The 23,280-nt window shown below is 41.9% G+C and overlaps 2 protein-coding genes across 4 annotated transcripts in view; one reads left to right on the top strand and one right to left on the bottom strand.

Moving 5' to 3' along the window:
- LOC109908218 (rap guanine nucleotide exchange factor 3) overlaps window positions 1-11,736 on the top strand; it is a 50,054-nt gene extending 38,318 nt beyond the window's left edge. For 2 of the 3 annotated variants that reach the window (XM_020506777.2, XM_020506778.2), the window contains 9 exons: window positions 2,656-2,781; window positions 3,834-4,015; window positions 7,864-7,954; window positions 8,081-8,131; window positions 9,709-9,796; window positions 9,913-9,977; window positions 10,120-10,174; window positions 10,273-10,344; window positions 10,469-11,736. In XM_020506777.2, coding sequence (XP_020362366.1) covers window positions 2,656-2,781; window positions 3,834-4,015; window positions 7,864-7,954; window positions 8,081-8,131; window positions 9,709-9,796; window positions 9,913-9,977; window positions 10,120-10,174; window positions 10,273-10,344; window positions 10,469-10,587 — 849 coding nt within the window. In that variant the 3' untranslated portion in view covers window positions 10,588-11,736. The remainder of the gene's footprint in view (window positions 1-2,655; window positions 2,782-3,833; window positions 4,016-7,863; window positions 7,955-8,080; window positions 8,132-9,708; window positions 9,797-9,912; window positions 9,978-10,119; window positions 10,175-10,272; window positions 10,345-10,468) is intronic. The other variant, XR_004203702.1, reaches the window with a different exon arrangement.
- LOC109908216 (integrin alpha-5) overlaps window positions 11,168-23,280 on the bottom strand; it is an 86,384-nt gene continuing 74,271 nt past the window's right edge. Inside the window, exons 28-30 of the mRNA XM_031794483.1 lie at window positions 19,764-19,865; window positions 17,561-17,683; window positions 11,168-14,470 (exon numbers count right to left, since the gene is read on the bottom strand). Coding sequence (XP_031650343.1) covers window positions 14,387-14,470; window positions 17,561-17,683; window positions 19,764-19,865 — 309 coding nt within the window. The 3' untranslated portion in view covers window positions 11,168-14,386. The remainder of the gene's footprint in view (window positions 14,471-17,560; window positions 17,684-19,763; window positions 19,866-23,280) is intronic.

The raw sequence follows: 23,280 nt of genomic DNA, 5'->3' as shown, positions 1-23,280 counted from the left end.
AATCGAACCCACAAATGCTGATGCTCCAGATACTCAACTAGTCAAAAGAAGGCCAGTTGTATTGCTTCTTTAATCAGAACAACAGTTTTCAGCTGTGCTAACATAAATGCAAAAGGGTTTTCTAATGATCAATTAGCCTTTTAAAATGATAAACTTGGATTAGCTAACACAACATGCCATTGGAACACAGGAGTGATGGTTGCTGATAATGGGCATCTGTACCCTTATGTAGATATTCCATAAAAAATCTGCCGTTTCCAGCTACAATAGTAATTTACAGCATTAACAATGTCTACACTGTATTTCTGATCAATTTGATGTTATTTTAATGGACAAAAAAATGTGCTTTTCTTTCAAGAACAAGTGACCCCAAACTTTTGAACGGTAGTGTTATACTAACAGTCTATTTGATGTCACAAATCCATTACTTTAAAAAATATCCTCTCCTGTTGTCCTGGTTTCCAGTGGTTTCCAGAAGAGGATGTCTTCCTTAATTGACCCCATAAAGGTAACGGATATATACCAGCTGTGCCAGGCCCACCACATCTGTTGACTCATCCAGCTGTAATGCATAGATTTCACTGGCTTGTATGAGAAGCAGTAATTGTTTCAAAACATCTCCTGCCATGTCACTGTTGCGTTGTGAAACAGTGTTGTTTGAAGGTATCGTCTGTATAGTTTTTTTTTGCCTTTTCTCCAAACATTGTCCCAGCCATATCTGCGGCAGCAGAAATAATTAAGTCCTCCGCAATAGTATGGGGCTTGCCTGTCCTAGCCACTTGGTAGCTCACCATATAAGACGCTTCTAGCCCCTTCTTATTAATGGTATCTGTTGCTTTTATACATGTCTTACTACTTGAAAGTAGTCTTAATTTTCGCTCAAAAAACTCCTGTGTCTTATTTTTCAAAATGTTTTGTTTCTAAATGTCTGTGCAAGAGTGTTTCATCGAGTTGTGTGAGTACTTTTGTAAATATAACACAACGTGGCACCTCACATATTGGGGGCACTACTCCCAATATAAGTGAACCTCAAATCAATGTAGTTCTCATCATATTTGCGCCTCTTCGATGGTCCAACGTCCCTGTCTGTTGTTCGGTGCTTTCTCTGGTAAGGGGGCAGTAGCTTGGTGCTTTCCCCGGCAAGGGGGCCGTAGCTCTCCGGCTGCATCAAATCCACAACTGTTACACGGAACCTAAACCGGCTGCGCGCATGCGCGTGCCATCGTGCGCTATCGTGCATACATTTATTTTGTCCCCCTACACCAAACGCGATTATGACACGTAGGTTCAAATATCAAAACAAACTCTGAACCAATTACATTAATTTGGGGACAGGTCGAAAAGCATTAAACATGTATGGCAATTTAGCTAGTTAACTTGCACTTGCTAGCTAATTTGTCCTATTTAGCTAGCTTGCTGTTGCTAGCTAATTTGTCCTCGGATATAAACATTGAGTTGTTATTTTACCTGAACTGCACAAGGTCCTCTACTCCAACAACTAATCCACACATAAAACGGCCAACCGAATCGTTTCTAGTCATCTCTCCTCCTTCCAGGCTTTTTCAGCTTTGAACTTATATGGTGATCGCATCTAAACTTTCATAGTATTACCACAACAACCGGGAACAAAGTTCGTCTTTCAATCACCCACGTAGGAATAACCAATGAGGAGATGTCACGTGGGTATCCAGCTTCTATAAACCAATGAGGAGATGGGAGAGGCAGGACTTTCAGTGCGATCTGCGTCAGAAATAGGAATGACTTCTATTTTAGTCCTTGGCAACACAGACGCTCGTTGGCGCGCGCGCGAGCAGTGTGGGTGCAATAATTGAATAACATGGATTTCTACAATTATTTTGCGATGCTCGCCCACACGACGTGTCCGGTCTGGTCAGCATGTCAGAGTCCATGCTAGCTGGGCAAACAACAAATGTAGAATTACTGATGCTAGCATTGGATGTGCTCGTGGAAGCAGAACAACTTGTGTCGTCGACAGGTGCAGGTGTAGTACTGCTGGTAGTAGCAGTATTACCAGTAGAGCTGCTATGTGTCTCTATGGATGCGGCTTACTTTTTTTTAACCATTTTTCAATTTTAGAGCAAACGGAATGAGCAGCAGCTACGTTTGGCTACATAGTGGAATTCCCACGAGAGAGTAATGGCTAATGTGATGTTAATTATTTGACTAGGCTACCTGTATTTGAAATTGTGTTGTTATTTCGCTTAACACTAGATGGTTTCATTTTTATTTTTGTCAGTGAAACGAGGCTACTCAAGACGAGAAAAAAAACTCACCAAAATGTATAGCCCTGTTGGATAATATAAATGAACTGTTTGAAAATGTGAAGAAATTGTTGTTGTTGTTTTTTGGCGTAACCCCGACAGCATTGCGCTTAACCCTGGAGGTACGCATACCCCAGTTTGGGTATACCTGGTCTAGATAATGCATCTATAGTCGCTCATGTGTGCATAGATTAACATACTGTAGCTACAAGTTATCTATATCTATAACTACACTACATGGTGAATCAGACAACAACACACCCAGACAGTCATCATAGCATACTGTAGATGTTTGTGTGAATGCCCCCCTAAAGGTCCAGTATCATGATGTCATGTCATTATTTTGGATGGTTGTTCACTGGCACCTTCACAGACACCCCTGAAGGAGCAGCAGGGTCCTGATCAGAGCACCATGGACACTTGGGAGCAGATGTGTCCCAAGGACATCGCCAGCCAGCTCACCAACTACGACTGGGAACTGTTCACCGCCATGCACGAGGTAAGGAAGGAAACGAGGTGAGGCCATGCCAGAGCTGTGCCAATATTGTGAAGTGGGAGTTATGGATTTGGGACCAGCAGGACAAAAGTTAAAAGTGGAGAAACTGAGTATCCCTGGATAAGGGCATGTAAGGTCTTTAAGGGCATGACATCTGTCTCACATGTGTATGCACTCTGGTAGGTAGCTAGTGCAACGAGGCAAGGTTACCCAGATGTGAGCTGTCTTCGAGCTAACATCTATCCTTCGTCCTGATCTTGTATTGATCTTGTCCATTTACACTTGTAAGATCGATTCACAGTCAGTTCCCAATGTGTCTTTTAATTGTCTGAAAAAGTGACAATCAGAATGTGGACATTTTACAGGACGCATGTTACCACCAGGTATAAACGGGGCTAAAGGATTTGCTGTCTGTCTGTCACTCAGGCATGTCTATAAGTTATCCTTTCTCTGACATCTTCAATCTGATAACTGCTACTGCAGCATCATATCAGCCATCAGAACATCTCCTCAACTGATGTATTAGCCACATGTTTCATCTGACACACACGCCTCTTTATGTAACGTTGATTTAACCAGGTTTTCCCATTGAGGTCAATACGCTTCCCACTGGGCACACACCGGTTGAATCGATGTTGTTTGCACATAATTTCAATAAAATTACGTTGACCCAACATGGAATAGATGCTTAATTGTCGTCTGTGCCCAGTGGGCTGTTTGCCAAGGAAATCAAGTTCAAATCCGGTTTAAATGTTATGCAAAATTGAAGGTTTAGGGCTCGATTCAATCTGTATTTCTGAAGCTCAGCGCTATAGCACTATTTAAATGTGAAGGTAATTTCCATTGGGCCAACCTATACAGCATTTAAAGTGAATGCAGTCTTGAGTTTACATTTCTATCGCGCTGTAGCGCAGCGATTCAGCGCTACGTATTGAATCAAGCCCTTAGTCCATTGGATGTTTGCTTCATATACAGTATTCATGTCCATATAAGTAGCTTTCGATTTGTCCGCTACAGTACATGTGGATGGTAAATAAATGTCTCTCTCCCATCAGGTGGAATTAGTCTACTATATATTTGGGCGACATAAATTCCCGGGTGTCACCACAGCTAATCTGGAGCGTTTCGTGCATCGCTTCAATGAGGTGCAGTACTGGGTGGTGACAGAGGTGTGTCTGTGTACTGACCTGGTCAAGAGAGCCATGCTGCTCAAGAAGTTCATCAAGATAGCCGTCGTGTGAGTGGCAAATTAAAACACAGCTTACCTTGTAAATTGTAGATTCATTATTAGGTTATCTTAGGGTTAACTATCTACATAGAACAGTATACTACACTGAGTATACAAAACATTAAGAACACCTGCTCTTTCTATGATAGACTGATGGGCTGAATCCAGGTGAAAGCTTTGATCCCTTATTGATGTCACTAGTTAAATCCACATCCATTAGCGTACAGTAGTAGCCAAAGGTTTTTATATCAATTTTCACAGTCTGGTGCCTCAGTGTCTTTAGATATTTTTTGTCAGATGTTACTATGGAATACTGAAGTATAATTACATGAATTTCATAAGTGTCAAAGACTTTTATTGACAACTACATGAAGTTGATGCAAAGAGTCAATATTTGCAGTATTGACCCTTCTTTTTCAAGAAGGGTGATGGCAGCCCATTCTTGCATAATCAATGCTTGGAGTTTGTTAGAATTTGTGGGGTTTTGTTTGTCCATCCGCCTCTTGAGTATTGACCACAAGTTCTCAATGGGATTAAGGTCTGGGGAGTTTCCTGGCCATGGACCCAAAATATAGATGTTTTGTTCCCCGAGCCACTTAGTTATGACTTTTGCCTTATGGCAAGGTGCTCCATCATGCTGGAAAAGGCATTGTTCATCACCAAACTGTTCCTGGATGGTTGGGAGAAGTTGCTCTCGGAGGATGTGCTGGTACCATTATTTATTCATGCCTGTGTTCTTAGGCATAATTGTGAGTGAGCCCACTCCCTTGGCTGAGAAGCAACCCCACACATGAATGGTCTCAGGATGCTTTACTGTTGGCATGACACAGGACTGATGGTAACGCTCACCTTGTCTTCTCCGGACAAACTTTTTTCCGGATGCCCCAAACAATCGGAAAGGGGATTCATCAGAGAAAATGACTTTACCCCAGTCCTCAGCAGTCCAATTCCTGTACCTTTTGCAGAATATCAGTCTGTTCCTGATGTTTTTCCTGGAGAGAAGTGGCTCCTTTGCTGCCCTTCTTGACACCAGCCATCCTCCAAAACTCTTCACCTCACTGTGCGTGCAGATGCACTCACACCTGCCTGCTGCCATTCCTGAGCAAGCATTGTACTGGTGGTGCCCCGATCCCGCAGCTGAATCAACTTTAGGAGACGGTCCTGACGCTTGCTGGACTTTCTTGGGCGCCCTGAAGCATTCTTCACAACAATTGAACCACTTTCCTTGAAGTTCTTGATGATCTGATAAATGGTTGATTTAGGTGCAATCTTACTGGCAGCAATATCCTTGCCTGTGAAGCCCTTTTTGTGCAAAGCAATGATGAAGGCACGTGTTTCCTTGCAGGTAACCATGGTTGACAGAGAAAGAAGAACGATTCCAAGCGTCACTCTCCTTTTGAAGCTTACAGTCTGTTATTCAAACTCAATCAGCATGACAGAGTGATCTCCAGCCTTGTCCTCGTCAACACTCACACCTGTGTTAACGAGAGAATCACTGACATGATGACAGCTGGTCCTTTTGTGGCAGGGCTGAAATGCATTGGAAATGTTTTGGGGGATTCAGTTCATTTTGCATGGCAAAGAGGGACTTTGCAATTAATTGTAATTCATCTGATCACTCTTCATAACATTCTGGAGTATATGCAAATTGCCATCATACAAACTGAGGCAGCAGACTTTGTGAAAATGTATATTTGTGTCATTCTCAACTTTTGGTCACGACTGTAGGGGAGGAGGCAGGTTAAAGAATGATTTTTAAGCCTTGAGACAATTGAGACATGGATTGTGTATGTGTGCCATTCAGAGGGTGAATGGGAACAGATCCACAGATGATGCCATCTCTATTGCACTCCACACTGCCCTTTCCCACCTGGACAAAAGGAACACCTATGTGAGAATGCTGTTCATTGACTACAGCTCAGCATTCAACACCATAGTACACTCAAAGCTCATCACTACGCTAAGGATCCTGGGACTAAACACCTCCCTCTGCAACTGGATCCTGGACTTCCTGACAGGCCGCCCCAGGTGTTGAGGGTAGGTAGCAACACATCTGCCATGCTGATCCTCAACACTGGAGCTCCCAAGGGGTGCGTGCTCAGTCCCCTCGTCACCCTGTTCACCCACGACTGCATGGCCAGGCACGACTCCAACACCATCATTAAGTTTGCTGACAACACAACAGTGGTAGACTGATCTACGACAACGACGAGACAGCCTATAGGGAGGAGGTCAGAGACCTGGCCATGTGGTGCCAGAATAACAACCTCTCCAAGACTAAGAAGATGATTGTGGACTACAGGAAAAGGAGCACCGAGCACATCCCCATTCTCATCGACGGGGCTGTAGTGGAGCAGGTTGAGAGCTTCAAGTTCCTTGGTGTCCACATCAACAACAAACTAGATTGGTCCAAACACACCAAGACAGTCGTGCAGAAGGCACAACAAAGCCTTTTCCCCCTCAGGAAACTAAAAAGATTTGGCATGGGTCCTGAGATCCTCAAAAGGTTCTACAGCTGCAACATCGAGAGAATCCTGACCGGTTGCATCACTGCCTGCTACGGCAATTGCTCGGCCTCCGACCGCAAGGCACTTCAGAGGGTAGTGCATACAGTACATCACTGGGGCAAAGCTGCCTGCCATCCAGGACCTCTACACCAGGCGATGTCAGAGGAAGGCCCTAAAATTGTCAAAGACCCCAGCCACCCCAGTCATAGACTGTTCTCTCTACTACCGCATGGCAAGCGGTACCGGAGTACCAAGTCTAGGACAAAAAGCCTTCTCAACAGTTTTTATCCCCAAGCCATAAGACTCCTGAACAGGTAACCAAATGGTTACCCGGACTATTTGCATTGTGTGCCCCCCCAACCCCTATTTTACGCTGCTGCAACTCTCTGTTTATCTTATATACATAGTCACTTTAACTATACATTCATGTACATACTACCTAAATTGGCCCGATCAAACCAGTGCTCCCGCACATTGGCTAACTGGGTTATCTGCATTGTGTCCCACCACCCGCCAACACCTTCTGCTACTCTCTGTTCTCTGTGCACAGTCACTTTAACGATACCTACGATACCTACATGTACATACTACCTCAATAAGCCTAACTAACAGGTGTCTGTGTATAGCCTTGCTACTCTTTATTTTAAATGTCTTTAACTTTTGTTTTATTTCTTTACTTACCTACACACACAGACACATACCTTTTTTTTCGCACCATTGGTTAGAGCCTGTAAGTAAGCATTTCACTGTAAGGTCTACACCTGTTGTATTTGGCGCACGTGACAAAAGATTTGAAAGACAAAAGATTTAAGTGCCTTTGAAAAGGGTGTGTTAGTAGGTGCAAGGTGCATTTGTTAGTGACAATAACTACAACACTGCTGGGTTCTCACACTTAACAGTTTCCTGTGTGTATCAAGAGTGGTCCACCACCCAAAGGACACCCAGCAAACTTGACACAACTGTGGGAAGCATTGTGGTTAACATGGGCCAGCATTCCTGTAGGGGGTACGCAACTTAATACTAGGAAGTGTACCTAATGTTTGGTATACTCAGTATAATTTTGTACAATAACAGACTATATTAAAAAAATGTAACATACCAGCAGAAATCATGTTTTCATATCCAGCTAAACTGATTTATAAAATATTGGTAAAGGATGTCACTCTGTCTGTGGTCACTGATGCACCAAGCCTTCGTTTACACAGGCAGCCTTAGTCTGACCTTTTGCTATTAATTGGTCTTTTGACCAATCAGATCAGATATTTTGCCAGTAAGTGATAAAATAATCACTTAGATAATGCACATGTTTAGTCTGCCCACAGCTGTTACTGACTGTGTTTCCTGTTTCAGATTGAAGGAGCAGAAGAACCTAAACTCGTTCTTTGCGGTGATGTTTGGTCTGAGTAATAGTGCTGTACAGAGACTTTACAAGACCTGGGAGGTGAGGTCTGCTAGGGACAATGACCTACATTTTGGTTATCGCTTATAACAGTTGGTTTGATTATAACAGATGTGAAATGGATATCAGAGGAGACGTTGTAACAGTTGTTGTTGTTGTTGTTGACAGAGAGTGCCGAGTAAGACGAAAAGGGTATATTGTGCATACGAGAGGTTAATGGTGAGTGAGTTAATGTGTGCGCACTTGCAAGCTAGCTATATAGCAGTGTTCCATTGTATGTCATTGATAATGACCGGTGACATCACATGCCACTTGACAATCCCTCCACTTCATTTCCAATGTGTGTATGAATCATGTTTTCCTCCTATTGTAATATGTAAACATGTTTTCAATAGATATATTTCCTATATAATTAGCAGGTTGGCATTTATTGGGATGACTCATGTACTGGAGGCAGCTCTGCAGAGTCATCACTATCTGGCACAGCCACAAAGTCCAAAAATCTGATTTTAAACCTAAGCCTAACCACACTGCTAACCTTATGCCTAACCCTAAACTTAAAAAAAGCAAAGAGGAAGCAATCACTTGTAGGAAGCAATCACTCCCCCATTGACTACAAAGTGTACAACGTCACTACATGTATTTCTGGCTTTGATCTCAAAACAAGTGCATCTATTTACGACTGCTAATGCTGTAAAAACAGTCCAGTTCAAAGTGAATGACACAGATCCATATACGGCAATGGTCTATTTGCATATAGGCCTACAGGCAGCTCTGATTGGTTATGACGCACCGGTCTGTGTAGAGTACGGGCCTGAGTCGTACCTGTCAATGCAATAGAATCCTACTCCGATGTGTTCTGCCTACAAGAAAATCACTTGCATAGTTAGTTTTGCATACTAATTCTTGCATAGTTCATTTTGTTTTTGGTATGTTACATTGAAAGTGGCTAATATTGCGTTGATTTAATCACAATTCCCAGTGAAGGGAAACGTTGATAGTGTTAACTAACGGGGAAAACTCTAGAAAGTTGAGTAAAGTTCAATCTCGTGCTTCTCTGCACGGGCTGATATTTCTTCTGCGCAGCAGTCCCGGGGGAGTGGTGCGCAGCTTAGAGGGAACATTGATGCTGGCCCATGTTAACTCCAATGCTTCCCAAAGTTGTCTGGATGCCCTTTGGATGGTGGACCATTCTTGATATACACAGGAAACTGTTGAGTGTGAAAAACCCAGTAGCGTTGCAGTTCCTGACACAAACCAGTGTGCCTGGCACCTACTACCATACCCCGTTCAAAGGCACTTAAATATTTTGTCTTGCCATATACAATCTATGTCTCAACTGTCTCAAGGCAAAAAAATCCTTCTTTAACCTGTCTCCTCTCGTTCATCTACACTAATTGAAGTGGAGTTAACAAGTGACATCGATAAGGGATCATAGCTTTCACCTGATCAGTCGGTCATGGTGTTCTTAATATTTTGTATACTCTGTGTATAGCCAATTTTCAGCTGGCCCATGTTGTAGAAATTGCTCAGGTCTGCCTCCAGGACAAGATTTATCCCAATAAATGTCAACTTGCATATAAGTAGGGGCGGCAGGTAGCCTAACGGTTAGCGAGGCAAGCCAGCAACCAGTGTGGCAGCCCCCCCGCACCTCTCCCATCAAAAGATGCATGTGTGTCTTACGAAGGGGTTGGGTTTAAAGCTAATTTTGGATGGACATTCTGTGCAATTGACCAATAAAATTATATTAATCTACAACTAATGGCAAATTGTTTTTATTTCTGTTAATGTGTCAGGATCCGTCACGTAATCACAGAGCGTACAGACTGGCTGTGGCAAAGCTCAGTCCTCCCTACATCCCCTTCATGCCCCTGCTACTCAAAGGTAATAATACTTTCTTAGCCTCGTGACAGACGTAACATTCAATACCTGAGTTAATTCAACATGACCCTGTACTGAACCAGTACGTCATTCCGTTCACCAACTGTACCTACCTCTAGACATGACATTCATCCATGAGGGAAACAAGAACTACACGGACAAACTGGTCAATTTTGAGAAAATGGTGAGTTGTCTAGCCTAACTATTATACTTTCACATCCTGTAGATGTGCTGGAGATTACCATCCCTCAGCCCTTCCCTAAGTTGTCTTCTCTTTGTGTCTGTAAACTATTGGCTATATAAGCTACCTTGTTTCATCGTTGCAGCGCTTGATTGCTAAGACAGTGAAGATAGTTCGAGGGTGCAGAAGCACGCCTTACGGTAAGAAAACAAAATACAACAAAGTTATAGAAAAGGACGGGATAAGAAGGACAATGTTGTGCCATGGTGTTCACTCTCTATGGTTCTTTGTCCTACAGTACCCTCATCACCTCAGAAGGGACTTGCAGACAGAATGTTTCTGGAGGCGCCTTCCATTCGGCTGTCCACATGTAAGCTATGCCTTATCTACAAAAATCAACACTCATTTTCCATTCTGAGACCTTCAAATGATATTAAGTAAATGTAGCGCTTCCATTTTTAAAAAAAACACCTATCTTCCTGTCTCGTGTCCAGATTCCGAGCAATCCCCCCCTCTCAGGAATCCTAGCAACATCCGCCACTATGTTCAGAACTTTGAAGTGATCGACAACCAGCACAAACTGACACAACTGTCCAGAGCAATGGAGCGCTGAACCAAACCAGTGTATAAAGACTGTTTTATTACAGCCTGTGAATCAGAGGTTGGCAGGGGAATACACACCTCCACGGTCATACTAATCCACATGCAATATCTTCTATAGACTCATGTACATGTCTGGTGTCAGGAATGGAGGACTGTGGGGATGTTTCTGGGATGGTCAATATCACACAGAGAGCATTGAAGAGAAGCAGCTCGTTGGACTACTCATCAATAGGACCTGAGGAGGGATCTGACTGGCAGTATTTAGTGACCTCTAACGTCTTACCAGATAAGTTGTTTGTCCTCACCGACCACTGTTACTGATATGACAGTGCGGCGCTGCAACCTGAGGAAGAAGTATATACATTTGGCATTATCTGTTATTTATACGATAATTTGTATAGTATACTATTTGTAAGATAAGCTTATGGTTTTACAAGTGAGTGCCCTAAAAGCACATGCAATAGTTCTATGCTATAGCTCCTAGTTATGGTGTTTGTTTTGGTATTTTTCTCCACTTTGTAATACAACTATAATGAACAATAAATTGTTGAGCAATCAGTTGTTGCCAAACCGCATAAACAAATGTGTAAAACATTTCATGCCATGGGCAAGTTTATTTTTTTTAAATAAATTATTTTCAGAACTGTGTATTCAATCAAAGCATGTCATTTTTTTAATTGAAATGCAAACCATATAATAAGACACAAATGATCACTAAAAGACTAAATCATCTTCCCAGAAAGTCTCCCCAATATGGGGAGAGTAAATTTCACAAATGTTTTTTTTCCAATTGGATCTAAAAAATATTATCGTCAGAAATATTTACAACTTTGTAAAAAGGAGATTTTTAAAAGGGGGCCTAGAAAGCATTGAGAAAACAAGGATAAACCCAGTGTAGTCTTCTACTGTAACCACAGAGGATTCTGTTTAAAACGTCCTCTTTCAATATAAATAATACTAGGTTGACATTTTCAGTCTGGACACTACGATCAGACATATACTTTTCAAAACAATATCATACAAATACTGTTAAAAATAATATGATACATGTTAAATGAATCCACTGAGTGGCGTTAGCAGTCTTTGCACCATGAGTGTTGATAAAGCTTGTGGATTAAATCACCAATATGAGGGGCATTCAAAACAAATAGTGAAAACAGATGTGTAGCATTATGGCTGCGTTTGGATAGGTGATACAATTGAACTGAACATACATTATCACACATGCTTACTCGAGTTCAACTCAGGAGGTTTGATGGATGTATTTTTTACCACTGATATCTGAAATAGTGACACTAAACATTGGCTAGTTATAGCAGTGGAGCAAAATGTAAAAGTGGTGAATACGTGCAGTGGAAAAATCTAGGGGGGGGGAAAACAGACCAATTGTTTTTGACAATACCCCCATCCGACCATGGGGAGCAGACATGGTATGGTTTTTAACACAGACTCATCATTAGATGTTAGATACACCTGGTTTAACACAACCCCTCCGGAACAAAATGAAAGAAAATTCAAAAACTACTGCAAAAACTAAAACCAATATCAACCAGAGTGAATAATAATATTGCACGTACAAACCATTTCCCCCCCCCCCCCCAAAGCCCAGTTGCTATCCCTTTACAAGAGGCAAACTGATTTTACTGTGTATGCATGTGCATTTTCATTGCAGTCTCTCTATTGCATTAAGGGCCTGATTCAGACCTGAGATAAGTTGACTTAACATGGACTTAAGTCATATTTTTTTTCAACCTATCTCAAGTCAGAATTGGGCCCTAAATGAATAGCTACTCTGGTCCTAGCTGTCCTAAACTCTAATCAGGCAGTCTCAACCCATCCTGAGTACAGATTGAAGTGATGCGATGATCAGCATTACTTCTGGACAAGTCTACCTTTCCCTTGTGATGCAAGAGAGAAAGGAGAGGACTTAGCATTGGGATTGATCTCTGATTCACACAAAAAAACAGACAGGAACATCAACACATGAAGACACAGGCAGTCTGACACACACACAAAACGTATTTACATGACAAATAAAAGAGCCCCACATATTCAGTCCATGGATGAAGCTGCAGCATCGTGGTGTGAGAGCTTTTGGTACTCAAGTCAGTTTTTGTTGACATAAGGACATCAAAATAAAATTCAAACAAACCAGAGCAAAGATGCTCCTAGCACACTACAAGATCAAGGTGAAATGTGTAGGGACTGGATATTTGGCCATTTCCCCGACACTCACCGGAGTGAGCCCTTACCTGCAAGCAACCCACCCAGATTGTATGTACTACAGCTTCCTTGATCTCTGTTGGCAACATAGTAATGTACTGACTTCAAGACATCATTACACACCAAGGCTGTGGATACACCTGGATGATCTTTGCTTCAACTCAATTTCCATACTGCCTCTTGCAGCACAAGCAAAGTCTGGACAAACTTGTTTACAAGTCACCAGACAGAGTACTGGCACCAGAGTGTTTCAAGCTTTCAGTGGGATCTATCTCACAGGCCCATGGTGGATGGATCCAGTCAAGTCCCAGTCAACTTTGAGGCAATGCTTTGATCTGTCACAACGAACACAAACATACAGGATCAACAAAGTGATCAGTAATGGTCAAGTCAAACCCAAAGGAAGATCAGTCCGTCAGTATCCTGTCTGTTTTTGGCATCTTGTTAGACATCAGTAGATTTCTTTTGAGTGCAAAACAACTGGACCAAGCACTGTATGTCCACCACTCTGAGGCTGAAGAAGCTATTTTGGCAGTACAGGAGTTTGAACTTACATTAAACAAAAGATTGGCTGTAAAAACATGTTTGGTAGAAATGTGCATGGGTAAACAGCTCAGGTGTAGATTATGGAGACACGAGACAGACATCCTCTGTCTGTGCTCCTCTGGTGAACATGCTCCTCTGGTGAACATGCTCCTCTGGTGAACATGCTCCTCTGGTGAACATGCTCCTCTGGTGAACATGCTCCTCTGGTGAACATGCTCTTCTGGTGAACATGCTCTTCTGGTGAACATGCTCCTCTGGTGAACATGCTCTTCTGGTGAACATGCTCCTCTGGTGAACATGCTCTTCTGGTGAACATGCTCTTCTGGTGAACATGCTCCTCTGGTGAACATGCTCCTCTGGTGAACATGCTCCTCTGGTGCCCTGAATAGGAAGCATGTTTCTAACTTCGGTTGGGAAAGTATCAGATCAGATTTCTTTAATGGCTACAAAAAGGAAGGGAGATGCATTCAGTCCCCCTCAACACCATCATATACCTTTTAAAAGCAGTGATCACACTTTTTTAGCACCAAAATGAAGGCAGTTGAAAAAGAGTAAAACAATTATCTTTCACAAGGATCCACAAGGGAATACAAAGCTGTTTAAAAAGATGTGCAGGGAGAAACCAAGCATCTTCCTTGATCGAATCAAGGCCTTCCATAGGCTACTCCTCTTCTTCTGTAGTCACTAGTCTTGGACTTCAACTCAAATAGGATCAGTAAGTCTAAAGCCAGTTTGTCTGACTGTGACACTGAAGTTCAGCTTGGTGATCAATCCCAAGCCAACGACAACAAACATAAACATATATTAAATTAAAAACATTCATTTGGTTTGGAGTTCTTTGGGTATTTCTTCCTCTAGTGCAGTACAGTGGAGTTCCAGTGGTCTTTCCTCCTCCTCCTCCTCCTCCCTCTTCAACTGCAGTCTAATCCTCTCTGGATGTTTAAATTAACCACATTTCTCCATTGCAATCATGTGGGTTTCTAGGTTTCTTTGGTTCTGTGACAACAAAATAGTTTGTTTTAATCCTTTCTATGTGGTGTTTAGGCCTCAGACGCAGCCTGGGGCTTGAGTTGGGCCTTCTCCATAGCCGTGCCGTAGGGTAGCGACCTTTTGAAGAAGCCAAGCTGGGAGGAAGAAAGACGACGTTATCAAAGTTAGAACTAAATATATCATATTTCAACACCTCAAATCTTCATATGTCTCTCTAGCCAGACGTACAGTTGAAGTCGCAAGTTTACATACACTTAGGTGGAAGTAATTAAAACTCATTTTTCAATCACTCCACAAATGTCTTAATTTCTATAGTTTGGGCAAGTCAGTTAGGACATCTACTTTGTGCATGACACATGTCATTTTTCCAACAATTGTTAACAGACAGATTATTTCACTTATATTTCACTGTATCACAATTCCAGTGGGTGAGAATTGTACATGCTCTAAATTGACTGTGCCTTTAAACAGCTTAGAAAATTCCAGAAAATGATGTCATGGCTTTAGAAGCTTCTGATAGGCTAATTGACATTATTTGAGTCAATTGGAGGTGTACCTGTGTATGTATTTCAAGGCCTACCTTCAAACTCAGTGCCTCTTTACTTGACTTCACGGGGAAATCAAAAGAAATCAGCCAAGACCTCAGAAAAAAACATTGGAGACCTCCACAAGTCTGATTCATCCTTGGGAGCAATTTCCAAATGCCTGAAGGTACCACATTCATCTGTACAAACAATAGTACGCAAGTATAAACACCATGGGAACACGCAGCCATCATACGGCTCAGGAAGGAGACTCATTCTGTCTCCTAGAGATGAATGTACTTTGGTGCGAAAAGTGAAAATCAATCCCAGAACAACAGCAAAGGACCTTGTGAGGATGCTGGAGGAAAGAGGTACAAGTATCTATATCCACAGTAAAACAAGGCCTATATCGACATAACCTGAAAGGCCGCTCAGCAAGGAAGAAGCCAATGCTCCAAAACCTCCATAAAAAAGCCAGACTACAGTTTGCAACCGCACATGGGGACAAAGATCATACTTTTTGGAGAAATGTCCTCTGGTCTGATGAAACAAAAATAGAACTGTTTGGCCATAATGACCATCGTTATGTTTGGCGGAAAAAGGGGGAGGCTTGCAACCGTGAAGCATCCCAACCGTGAAGCATCCCAACCGTGAAGCACGGGATTGGCAGCATCATGTTGTGGGGGTGCTGTGCTGCAGGAGGGATTGGTGCACCTCACAAAATATATGGCATCATGAGGATGGACAATTATGTGGATATATCAGGAAGTTAACTATTTTGGGATAGGGGGCAGCATTTTCACTTTTGGGTGAATAGCGTTCCCAGAGTGAACTGCCTCCTACTCTGTCCCAGATGCTAATATATGCATATTATTATTAGGTAGAAAACACTCTGAAGTGTCTACAACTGTTTGAATTATGTCTTTGCGTATAACAGAACTCATATGGCAGGTGAAAATCTGAGAAAAATCCACCAGGAAGTGGGACATCTGAGGTTTGTAGTTTTTCAAAGCTTGGCCTACCGAATACACAATGAGATATGGATAAATTTGCACTTCCTACGGCTTCCACTAGATGTCAACCGTCTTTAGAAACTTGAATGAAGATTCTACTATAAAGGAGGGGCTCATGAGACCTCTTTGAGTCAGTGGTCTGGCAGAGTGCCTTGGTCTCATGATGCGCGCTCCCGACAGAGTTACCTCTTGTTCCAGTGCTTTTCTTCAGACAATGGAAGTCTCCGGTTGGAACATTATTTATGTTTTATGTTAAAAACATCCTAAAGATTGATTCCATACATCGTTTGACATGTTTCTAAAGGACTGTAACGGAACTTTTCAAGTTTTTGTCTGGACGAAGTGCCTGCGCCTCATGAAGATGGATTACTGGGCTGAACACACTAACAACAAGTGGCTATTTGGACAGAAATGATGGACTTTATGGAACAAATCAGTCATTTATTGTCAAACTGGGAATCCTGGGAGTGCCTTCTGAAGAAGATCATCAAAGGTAAGTGAATATTTATGGTGTAATTTCTAACTTCTGTTGACTCCAAAATGGCGGATATTCCTCTGGCTGTTTTGGGTTCTGAGCACCGTTTTCAGATTATGCTTTTTCCGTCAAGTAAAAAAAAAAAATCTGACACAGCGGTTGCATTAAGGAGCAGTCTATCTTTAATGCTGTGAATAACAGTTGTATCTTTTATCAATGTTTATTATGTGTATTTCTGCAAAATCACCGGATGTTTTCGAATCAAAACATTACTGCACGTAACGTGCCAATGTAAACTGAGATTTTGGGATATAAATATACACATTACCAAACAAAACATACATGTATTGTGTAACATGATGTCCTATGAGTGTCATCTGATGAAGATCATCAAAGGTTAGTGATTATTTTAATCTATATTTCAGCTTTTTGTGACTCCTCTCTTTGGCTGGTGTTTTTTTGACTTGGCTATGACCTAACAGAATCATATGTTGTGTTTCGCTGTAAAGAATATTTTAAATCGGACACGATGGGTAGATTAACAAGATGTTTATCTTTCATTTGCTGTATTGGACTTGTTAATGTGTGAAAGTTACATATTTATAAAAAATATTTTTGCATTTCACAAGCTGCCTTTTCAGCAGAGTGTTGTGGAGGGGTTCCGCTAGCAGAATGTTGTGGAGGGGTTCTGCTAGTGGAACGCCTGCCCTAGAAAGGTTCAAGCTTGGTCGCAAATGGGTCTTCCAAATGGACAATGACCCCAAGCATACTTCCAAAGTTGTGGCAAAATGGCTTAAGGATGACAAAGTAAAGGTATTGGAGTGACCATCACAAAGCCCTGGCCTCAATCCTATAGAAAATGTGTGGGCAGAACTGAAAAAGCGTGTGCGAGCAAGGAGGCCTACAAACCTGACTCAGTTACACTAGCTCTGTCAGGGGGAATGGGCCAAAATTCACCCAACTTAATGTGGGAAGCTTGTGGAAGGCTACCCAAAACATTTGACCCAAGTTAAACAATTTAAAGGCAATGCTACCAAATGTATGTAAACTTCTGACCCACTGGAAATGTGATGAAAGAAATACAATCTGAAATATATTATTCTCTCTACTATTATTCTGACATTTCACATTCTAAAAATAAAGTTCTAAAGGAAAATATGGGAATTTCCCACTCTGCCGGACATTAACATCACCGCTATCCCGACCACTCACTTTGTACAGGACGTAGATGAGCAGTGCCAGCAGCAGAAGCCCAGCCAGTATGGCCAGAATGATGATCCACAAGGGCACAGAGTATTGGCTGTCTTGTTTGTTCCACACCAACGGGGTCACCACCTGAAGAGGGTGAACACATTTAGTCATGACCTCCACTTACAGTGACTCAATGGGTCTGAATGTATTCAGACCCATTGACTTTTTCCACATTACAGCCTTATTCTAAAATGGATTCAATAAATAAAAAATCCTCATCAATCTACACACAATACCCCATAATGACAAAGAAAAACAGGTTATATATTTTTGCTAATTTATTTCAAGTCAAACAGAAATACCTTATTTACATAAGTATTCAGACCCTTTGCTATGAGACTCGAAATTGAGCTCAGGTGACTTCTGTTTCCATTGATCATCCTTGAGCTGTTTCTACAACTTGATTGGAGTCCACCTGTGGCAAATCAATTTGATTGTACATGATTTGGAAAGGCACACAGTTGAGCAAAAACTAAGCCATGAGGTCGAAGGAATTGTCCGTAGAGGTCCGAGACAGGATTGTGTCAAGGCAAAGATCTGGGGATCCTAAAAATGGAAGACGTTTGGAACCACCAACTCTTCCTAGAGCTGGCCGCCCGGCCAAACTGAGCAATCAAGGGAGAAGGGCCTTGGTGAGGGAGGTGACCAAGAATTCAATGGTCACTGAGACAGAGATCTAAAGTTCCTCTGTGGAGATGGGAGAACCTTCCAGAACTACAACCATCTCTGCAGCACTCCACCAATCAGGCCTTTATGGTAGAGTGGCCAGACGAAAGCCAGTCTTCAATAAAAGGCACATGACAGCCCACTTGGAGTTTGCCAAAAGGCACCTAAAGACTCTCAGACCATGAGAAACAAGATTCTCTGGTCTGATGAAACCAAGATTGAACTCTTTGGCCTGAATGCCAAGCATCACGTCTGGAGGAAACCGGGCACCATTCCTACAGTGAAGCATGGTGGTTACAGCATCATGTTGTGGGGATGTTTTTCAGCAACATGGACTGGGGGACTAGTCAGGATCGAGGGAAAGATGAACAGAGCAAAGTACAGATAGGTCCAGGATGAAAACCTGCTCCAGAGAGCTCAGGACCTCAGACTGGGGCGAAAGTTCACCTTCAAACAGGACAATGACCCTAAGCACATAGCTAAGACAATGCAGGAGTGGCTTCGGGATAAGTCTCTGAATGTCCTTGAGTAGCCCAGCCAGAGCCCAGACTTGAACCCGATCTAACATCTCTGGAGAGACCTGAAAATAACTGTGCATCGACGCTCCCCATCCAACCTGACAGAGCTTGAGAGGATCTGCAGAGAAGAATGGGAGAAACTCCTAAAATACAGGTGTGACAAGCTTTTAGCGTCATACCCAGGAAGAATCAAGACTGTAATCACTGCCAAAGGTGCTTCAACAAAGTACTGAGTAAAAGGTCTGAGTACTTATATGTAAATAAGTATTTTATTGTGAATAAAATAGCAAAAATAAAGATAAAATAAAATATTAAAGTTTTGCTTTGTCATTATAGGGTGGTGTGTAGATTTAGGAAAAAAACCATTTAATACAATTTTAGAATAAATCTGTAACGTAACAAAACATGGAAAAAGTCAAGGAGTCTGAATACTTTCCGAAGGCACTGTATAATAGCCTCGATTCCAGGCTTCCTGCCATTTTCTCAACAGCTGAGTGCTGAACGAAACATGGGCACACTATATACAGGGGTTAAGTTAGGCCGGATCCAACCGAGTCCGAGACCCAACACCTATGATCCAAATGAGATCCAGGCAGAGCTGAGACCCTGTAACTTTGGTTATGCGAATTTCAAATTATCTAATGATTTTTTTTTTTTTACCAACACAAGTAAGCAACAGCAAAGTTAAACTATTTTACTATAGGGTTGTCTATCTATTCAATTGTTCAGCTCATCACATTCTGTGCACAAAAATAATATCCCCCTCACAAGGTCCCTCCACGACCTGTAGTATGCTGTAATGTGCTTTTGTCAGTATAGATTATAGGCTACTATATTAAATCCTCCAGGGCACGCCCCCAAACTAGAAGCCCCACCTCCCAAATCCCAATTTAACTACTCACTGTATGGTAATGCAAGACTAACAATACAATATAAAATAGAGAGGTTTGTTGACATGAGTGCACTGCACATACCCATACCTTTTTAGATCCACTCGGTACCTCCTTGGGCAAGATGGCATAGGGCATCTTGACCACACTGAACCTTGCCAGGCACTCCAACACGTACCCCTTGTATGCCCTCTGAGAACGGAAACAAAACAACAGGATCAGATTGGATATCCATTGTGATTTTTCAAATAATTTTTGTAGGAGTATTTGAAAGGCAAACTGCAACTTGTACGGGTGCTGGCCATGTGTGAACTAGTGATGGGTCCTGTTTGACTCATGTCCAGTAGGAGGCAACAATGTGCTACAGAGACTGATGAACCTCATCAGACCGGCTGGCTCTTCTCACAAAACCCCTCTGACATTCCAATCCTATGAGAAGGCGTGACCGCCAACTAATGAATTTCCAATGCACTTACACATAAGCCTTGGTGTAAGGTCTTTCTCACAACGGCTTCTGTGGACTGATACCCTCCAGCTCTGCAATAACTAATACACTATAGACCAACACACAAACGATACGCTCACAGAACTATTGAAATTAGAATTTAATTATTCACTCTGTAAGCTACTGTTTTCCATTTATTTTCATCAAATATCTGAGTCTGTTCACATTGGCAGAGTTTAGCTCTGAGCTAGCATTAATACAGACATATAGTCAATACAATCACATGTGTGAGTCTGACTGGTCATTCATATTTTACAGTCTCTAATTTGAGGTTTTAAGTCTTGGTGTTTTCTTTGTATAGCTACTTAAAGGAATATTTCTGCTTATACTCAGCCAAATCTTGACATAAGAAAATACACAGACAGCAATGTGAATAGACAGATAGGCCTACAGACAGAACACAAACTGAGACAGTCCGTTTCATGCAGTCAGTGCCATTGTCATCTGGTAGAAATGTGTCTGCATGTGTAGTGAGTTTGAGAGGAGACAAAACCAGTAGTTCTGGTGGTTGCTTTCATCTCCGCATCTGAACCTGACTAAGATCCACTCTTTGATGACCTAATTAAAGTGGAACTGACAGTGTTTTAGCCACTTTGCAGATATGAAACAAACAGACAATCATAATATCAGTCACAAATATCAAATTCTCACTTTATGCTACAAAACCAACTTTATAAAGAGCTTTTAATAATAGCTTCTATTTGACCAAAAAATGTCATGATGTCAAGTAAAGCATTGGGGCGGCAGGGTAGACTAGTGGTTAGAGCGTTGGACTAGTAACTGAAAGGTTGCAAGTTCAAATCCCCAAGCTGACAAGGTACAAATCTGTTGTTCTGCCCCTGAACAGGCAGTTAACCCACTGTTTCTAGGCCATCATTGAAAATAAGAATTTGTTCTTAACTGACTTGCCTAGTTAAATAAAGGTTAATAAATAAAACCTTGTTGGCAGAATAGATGGATGTAGTTCAATGCATGATTCATTTAGCTAATTCACCAATACATTTCTTGGTAGTCCAACAAATATTGCTATCATGTCGTAAATCACAGCTGGCCTGGTACATTGTTTGCTGCCTCCAGCCCTTCAGGATGCACTGTATCAGTTTCATTGACTCAAATATTTTTTGCAAAAAACACAAATGTAACTTAGGCTGGGAATGTCAGCACAATCAAACTATAAAGGGGCAATGACCACAAGTCAGTCATAGCGTGGCTAATAGGCTAGCTTGTCTGTTTATGTACAATAGCTATTTATTTAGCAAGCTAAAAGCACGGTGCCTAATGTTAGCTAGCTAGCTGCTGGGAGGATATCATGTCATTGGACGAGTCAGTGAGTGGCCGACTTTTTCCTACCATATCATTTTTTTGGGTGGCTACAACTAGAGATGCAGGTGTCATTTGGTTAGCTTGCAAGAACTGTTAATCACTTTGCTAGCTAGCTATGCTGAACTTGAACGACTGTTATCCACAGTTGGCATCTCTCTTTGTTGTCAATCAAATGTATTTGGCATCATCAATCAAATGGGAGGGCAGGCAGGCAAGTTCCCATTCAGTTGTCAAAACGTGGGTTGGATTACCCTGGCTGATTGACAGGGGGCGCTGTATTGAAGCCACCGCCCAGCCATCTTGGAACTCTTGGAATATTTTAAACTATAGAATTCATGTATTAATCTCTACATTAGTTTGACACGTTTATTGTATTAGAAACCTTAATGCATACTTTGAAATTATATTCTGAGCTAAACATAAAAAAATGAATATAAAAGCATTCTACTTAAAGTTTTTTTTAGAGTTCTGTTACTGTCCCCACTACAACCAGACAATACTTAAATACATGCCCTTTTGTCCTTGAAACATTTCATTGAGAATTTGTTCTTAACTGACTAAGTTAAATAAATAAAAACAAAGTAATTTGTAGTTGAAATACTGTAGAATTCTATTCATCCCACCCTTAACCTTGTTCTGAACACCTCCAAATCAAAGGTCATGTGGTTTGGTAAGAAGAATGCCCCTCTTCTCACAGGTGTGATTACTACCTCTGAGGGTTTAGAGATTGAGGTAGTCACCTCATACAAGTACTTGGGAGTATGGCTAGGTGGTACACTGTCCTTCTCTCAGCACATATCAAAGCTGCAGGCTAAAGTTAAATCTAGACTTGGTTTCCTCTATTGTAATCAATCCTCTTTCACTCCAGCTGCCAAACTAACCCTGATTCAGATGACCATCCTACCCATGCTAGATTACAGAGACATAATTTATAGATCAGCAGGTAAGGGTGCTCTCGAGCAGCTAGATGTTCTTTACCATTCGGCCATCTGATTTGCCACCAATGCTCCTTATAGGACACATCACTGCACTCTATACTCCTCTGTAAACTGGTCATCTCTGTATACCTGTCGCAAAACTGGTTGATGCTTATTTAGAAAACCCTCTTAGGCCTCAGTCCCCCCCTATCTGAGATATCTACTGCATCCCTCATCCTCCACATACAACACCTGTTCTGCCAGTCACATTCTGTTAAAGGTCCCCAAAGCACATACATCCCTGGGCCGTTCCTCTTTTCAGTGCACTGCAGCTAGCCACTGGAACGAACTGCAACAAACACTCAAACTGGACAGTTTTATCTCAATCTTTTCATTTAAAGACTCAATCATGGACTCTCTTACTGACAGTTGTGGCTGTTTGTGTGATGTATTGTTGTCTACCTTCTTGCCCGTTGTGCTGTTGTCTGTGCCCAATAATGTTTGTACCATGTTTTGTGCTGCTACTATGCTATGTTGTCATGTGTTGATGCCTTTCTATGTTGTTGTCTTTGGTCTCTCTTTATGCAGTGTTGTGTTGTCTCTCTTGTTGTGATGTGTGTTTTGTCCTATATTTATGTTGTAGGCTCCTGTCTCAGCCTCCAGTATTTATGCTGCAGTAGTTTATGTGTCGGGGGGCTTGGGTCAATTTGTTATATCTGGAGTACTTCTCCTGTCCTATTCGGTGTCCTGTGTGAATCTAAGTGTGCCTTCTCTAATTCTCTCCTTCTCTCTTTCTTTCTCTCTCTCGGAGGACCTGAGCCCTAGGACCATGCCCCAGGACTACCTGACATGATGACTCCTT

The sequence above is a fragment of the Oncorhynchus kisutch genome, linkage group LG17, assembly GCF_002021735.2.
Source record: "Oncorhynchus kisutch isolate 150728-3 linkage group LG17, Okis_V2, whole genome shotgun sequence".
In the NCBI taxonomy this organism is placed as follows: domain Eukaryota; kingdom Metazoa; phylum Chordata; class Actinopteri; order Salmoniformes; family Salmonidae; genus Oncorhynchus; species Oncorhynchus kisutch.
The sequence above is the reverse complement of the archived record's forward strand: the minus strand, read 5'-3'. Positions and strand labels throughout refer to the sequence as shown.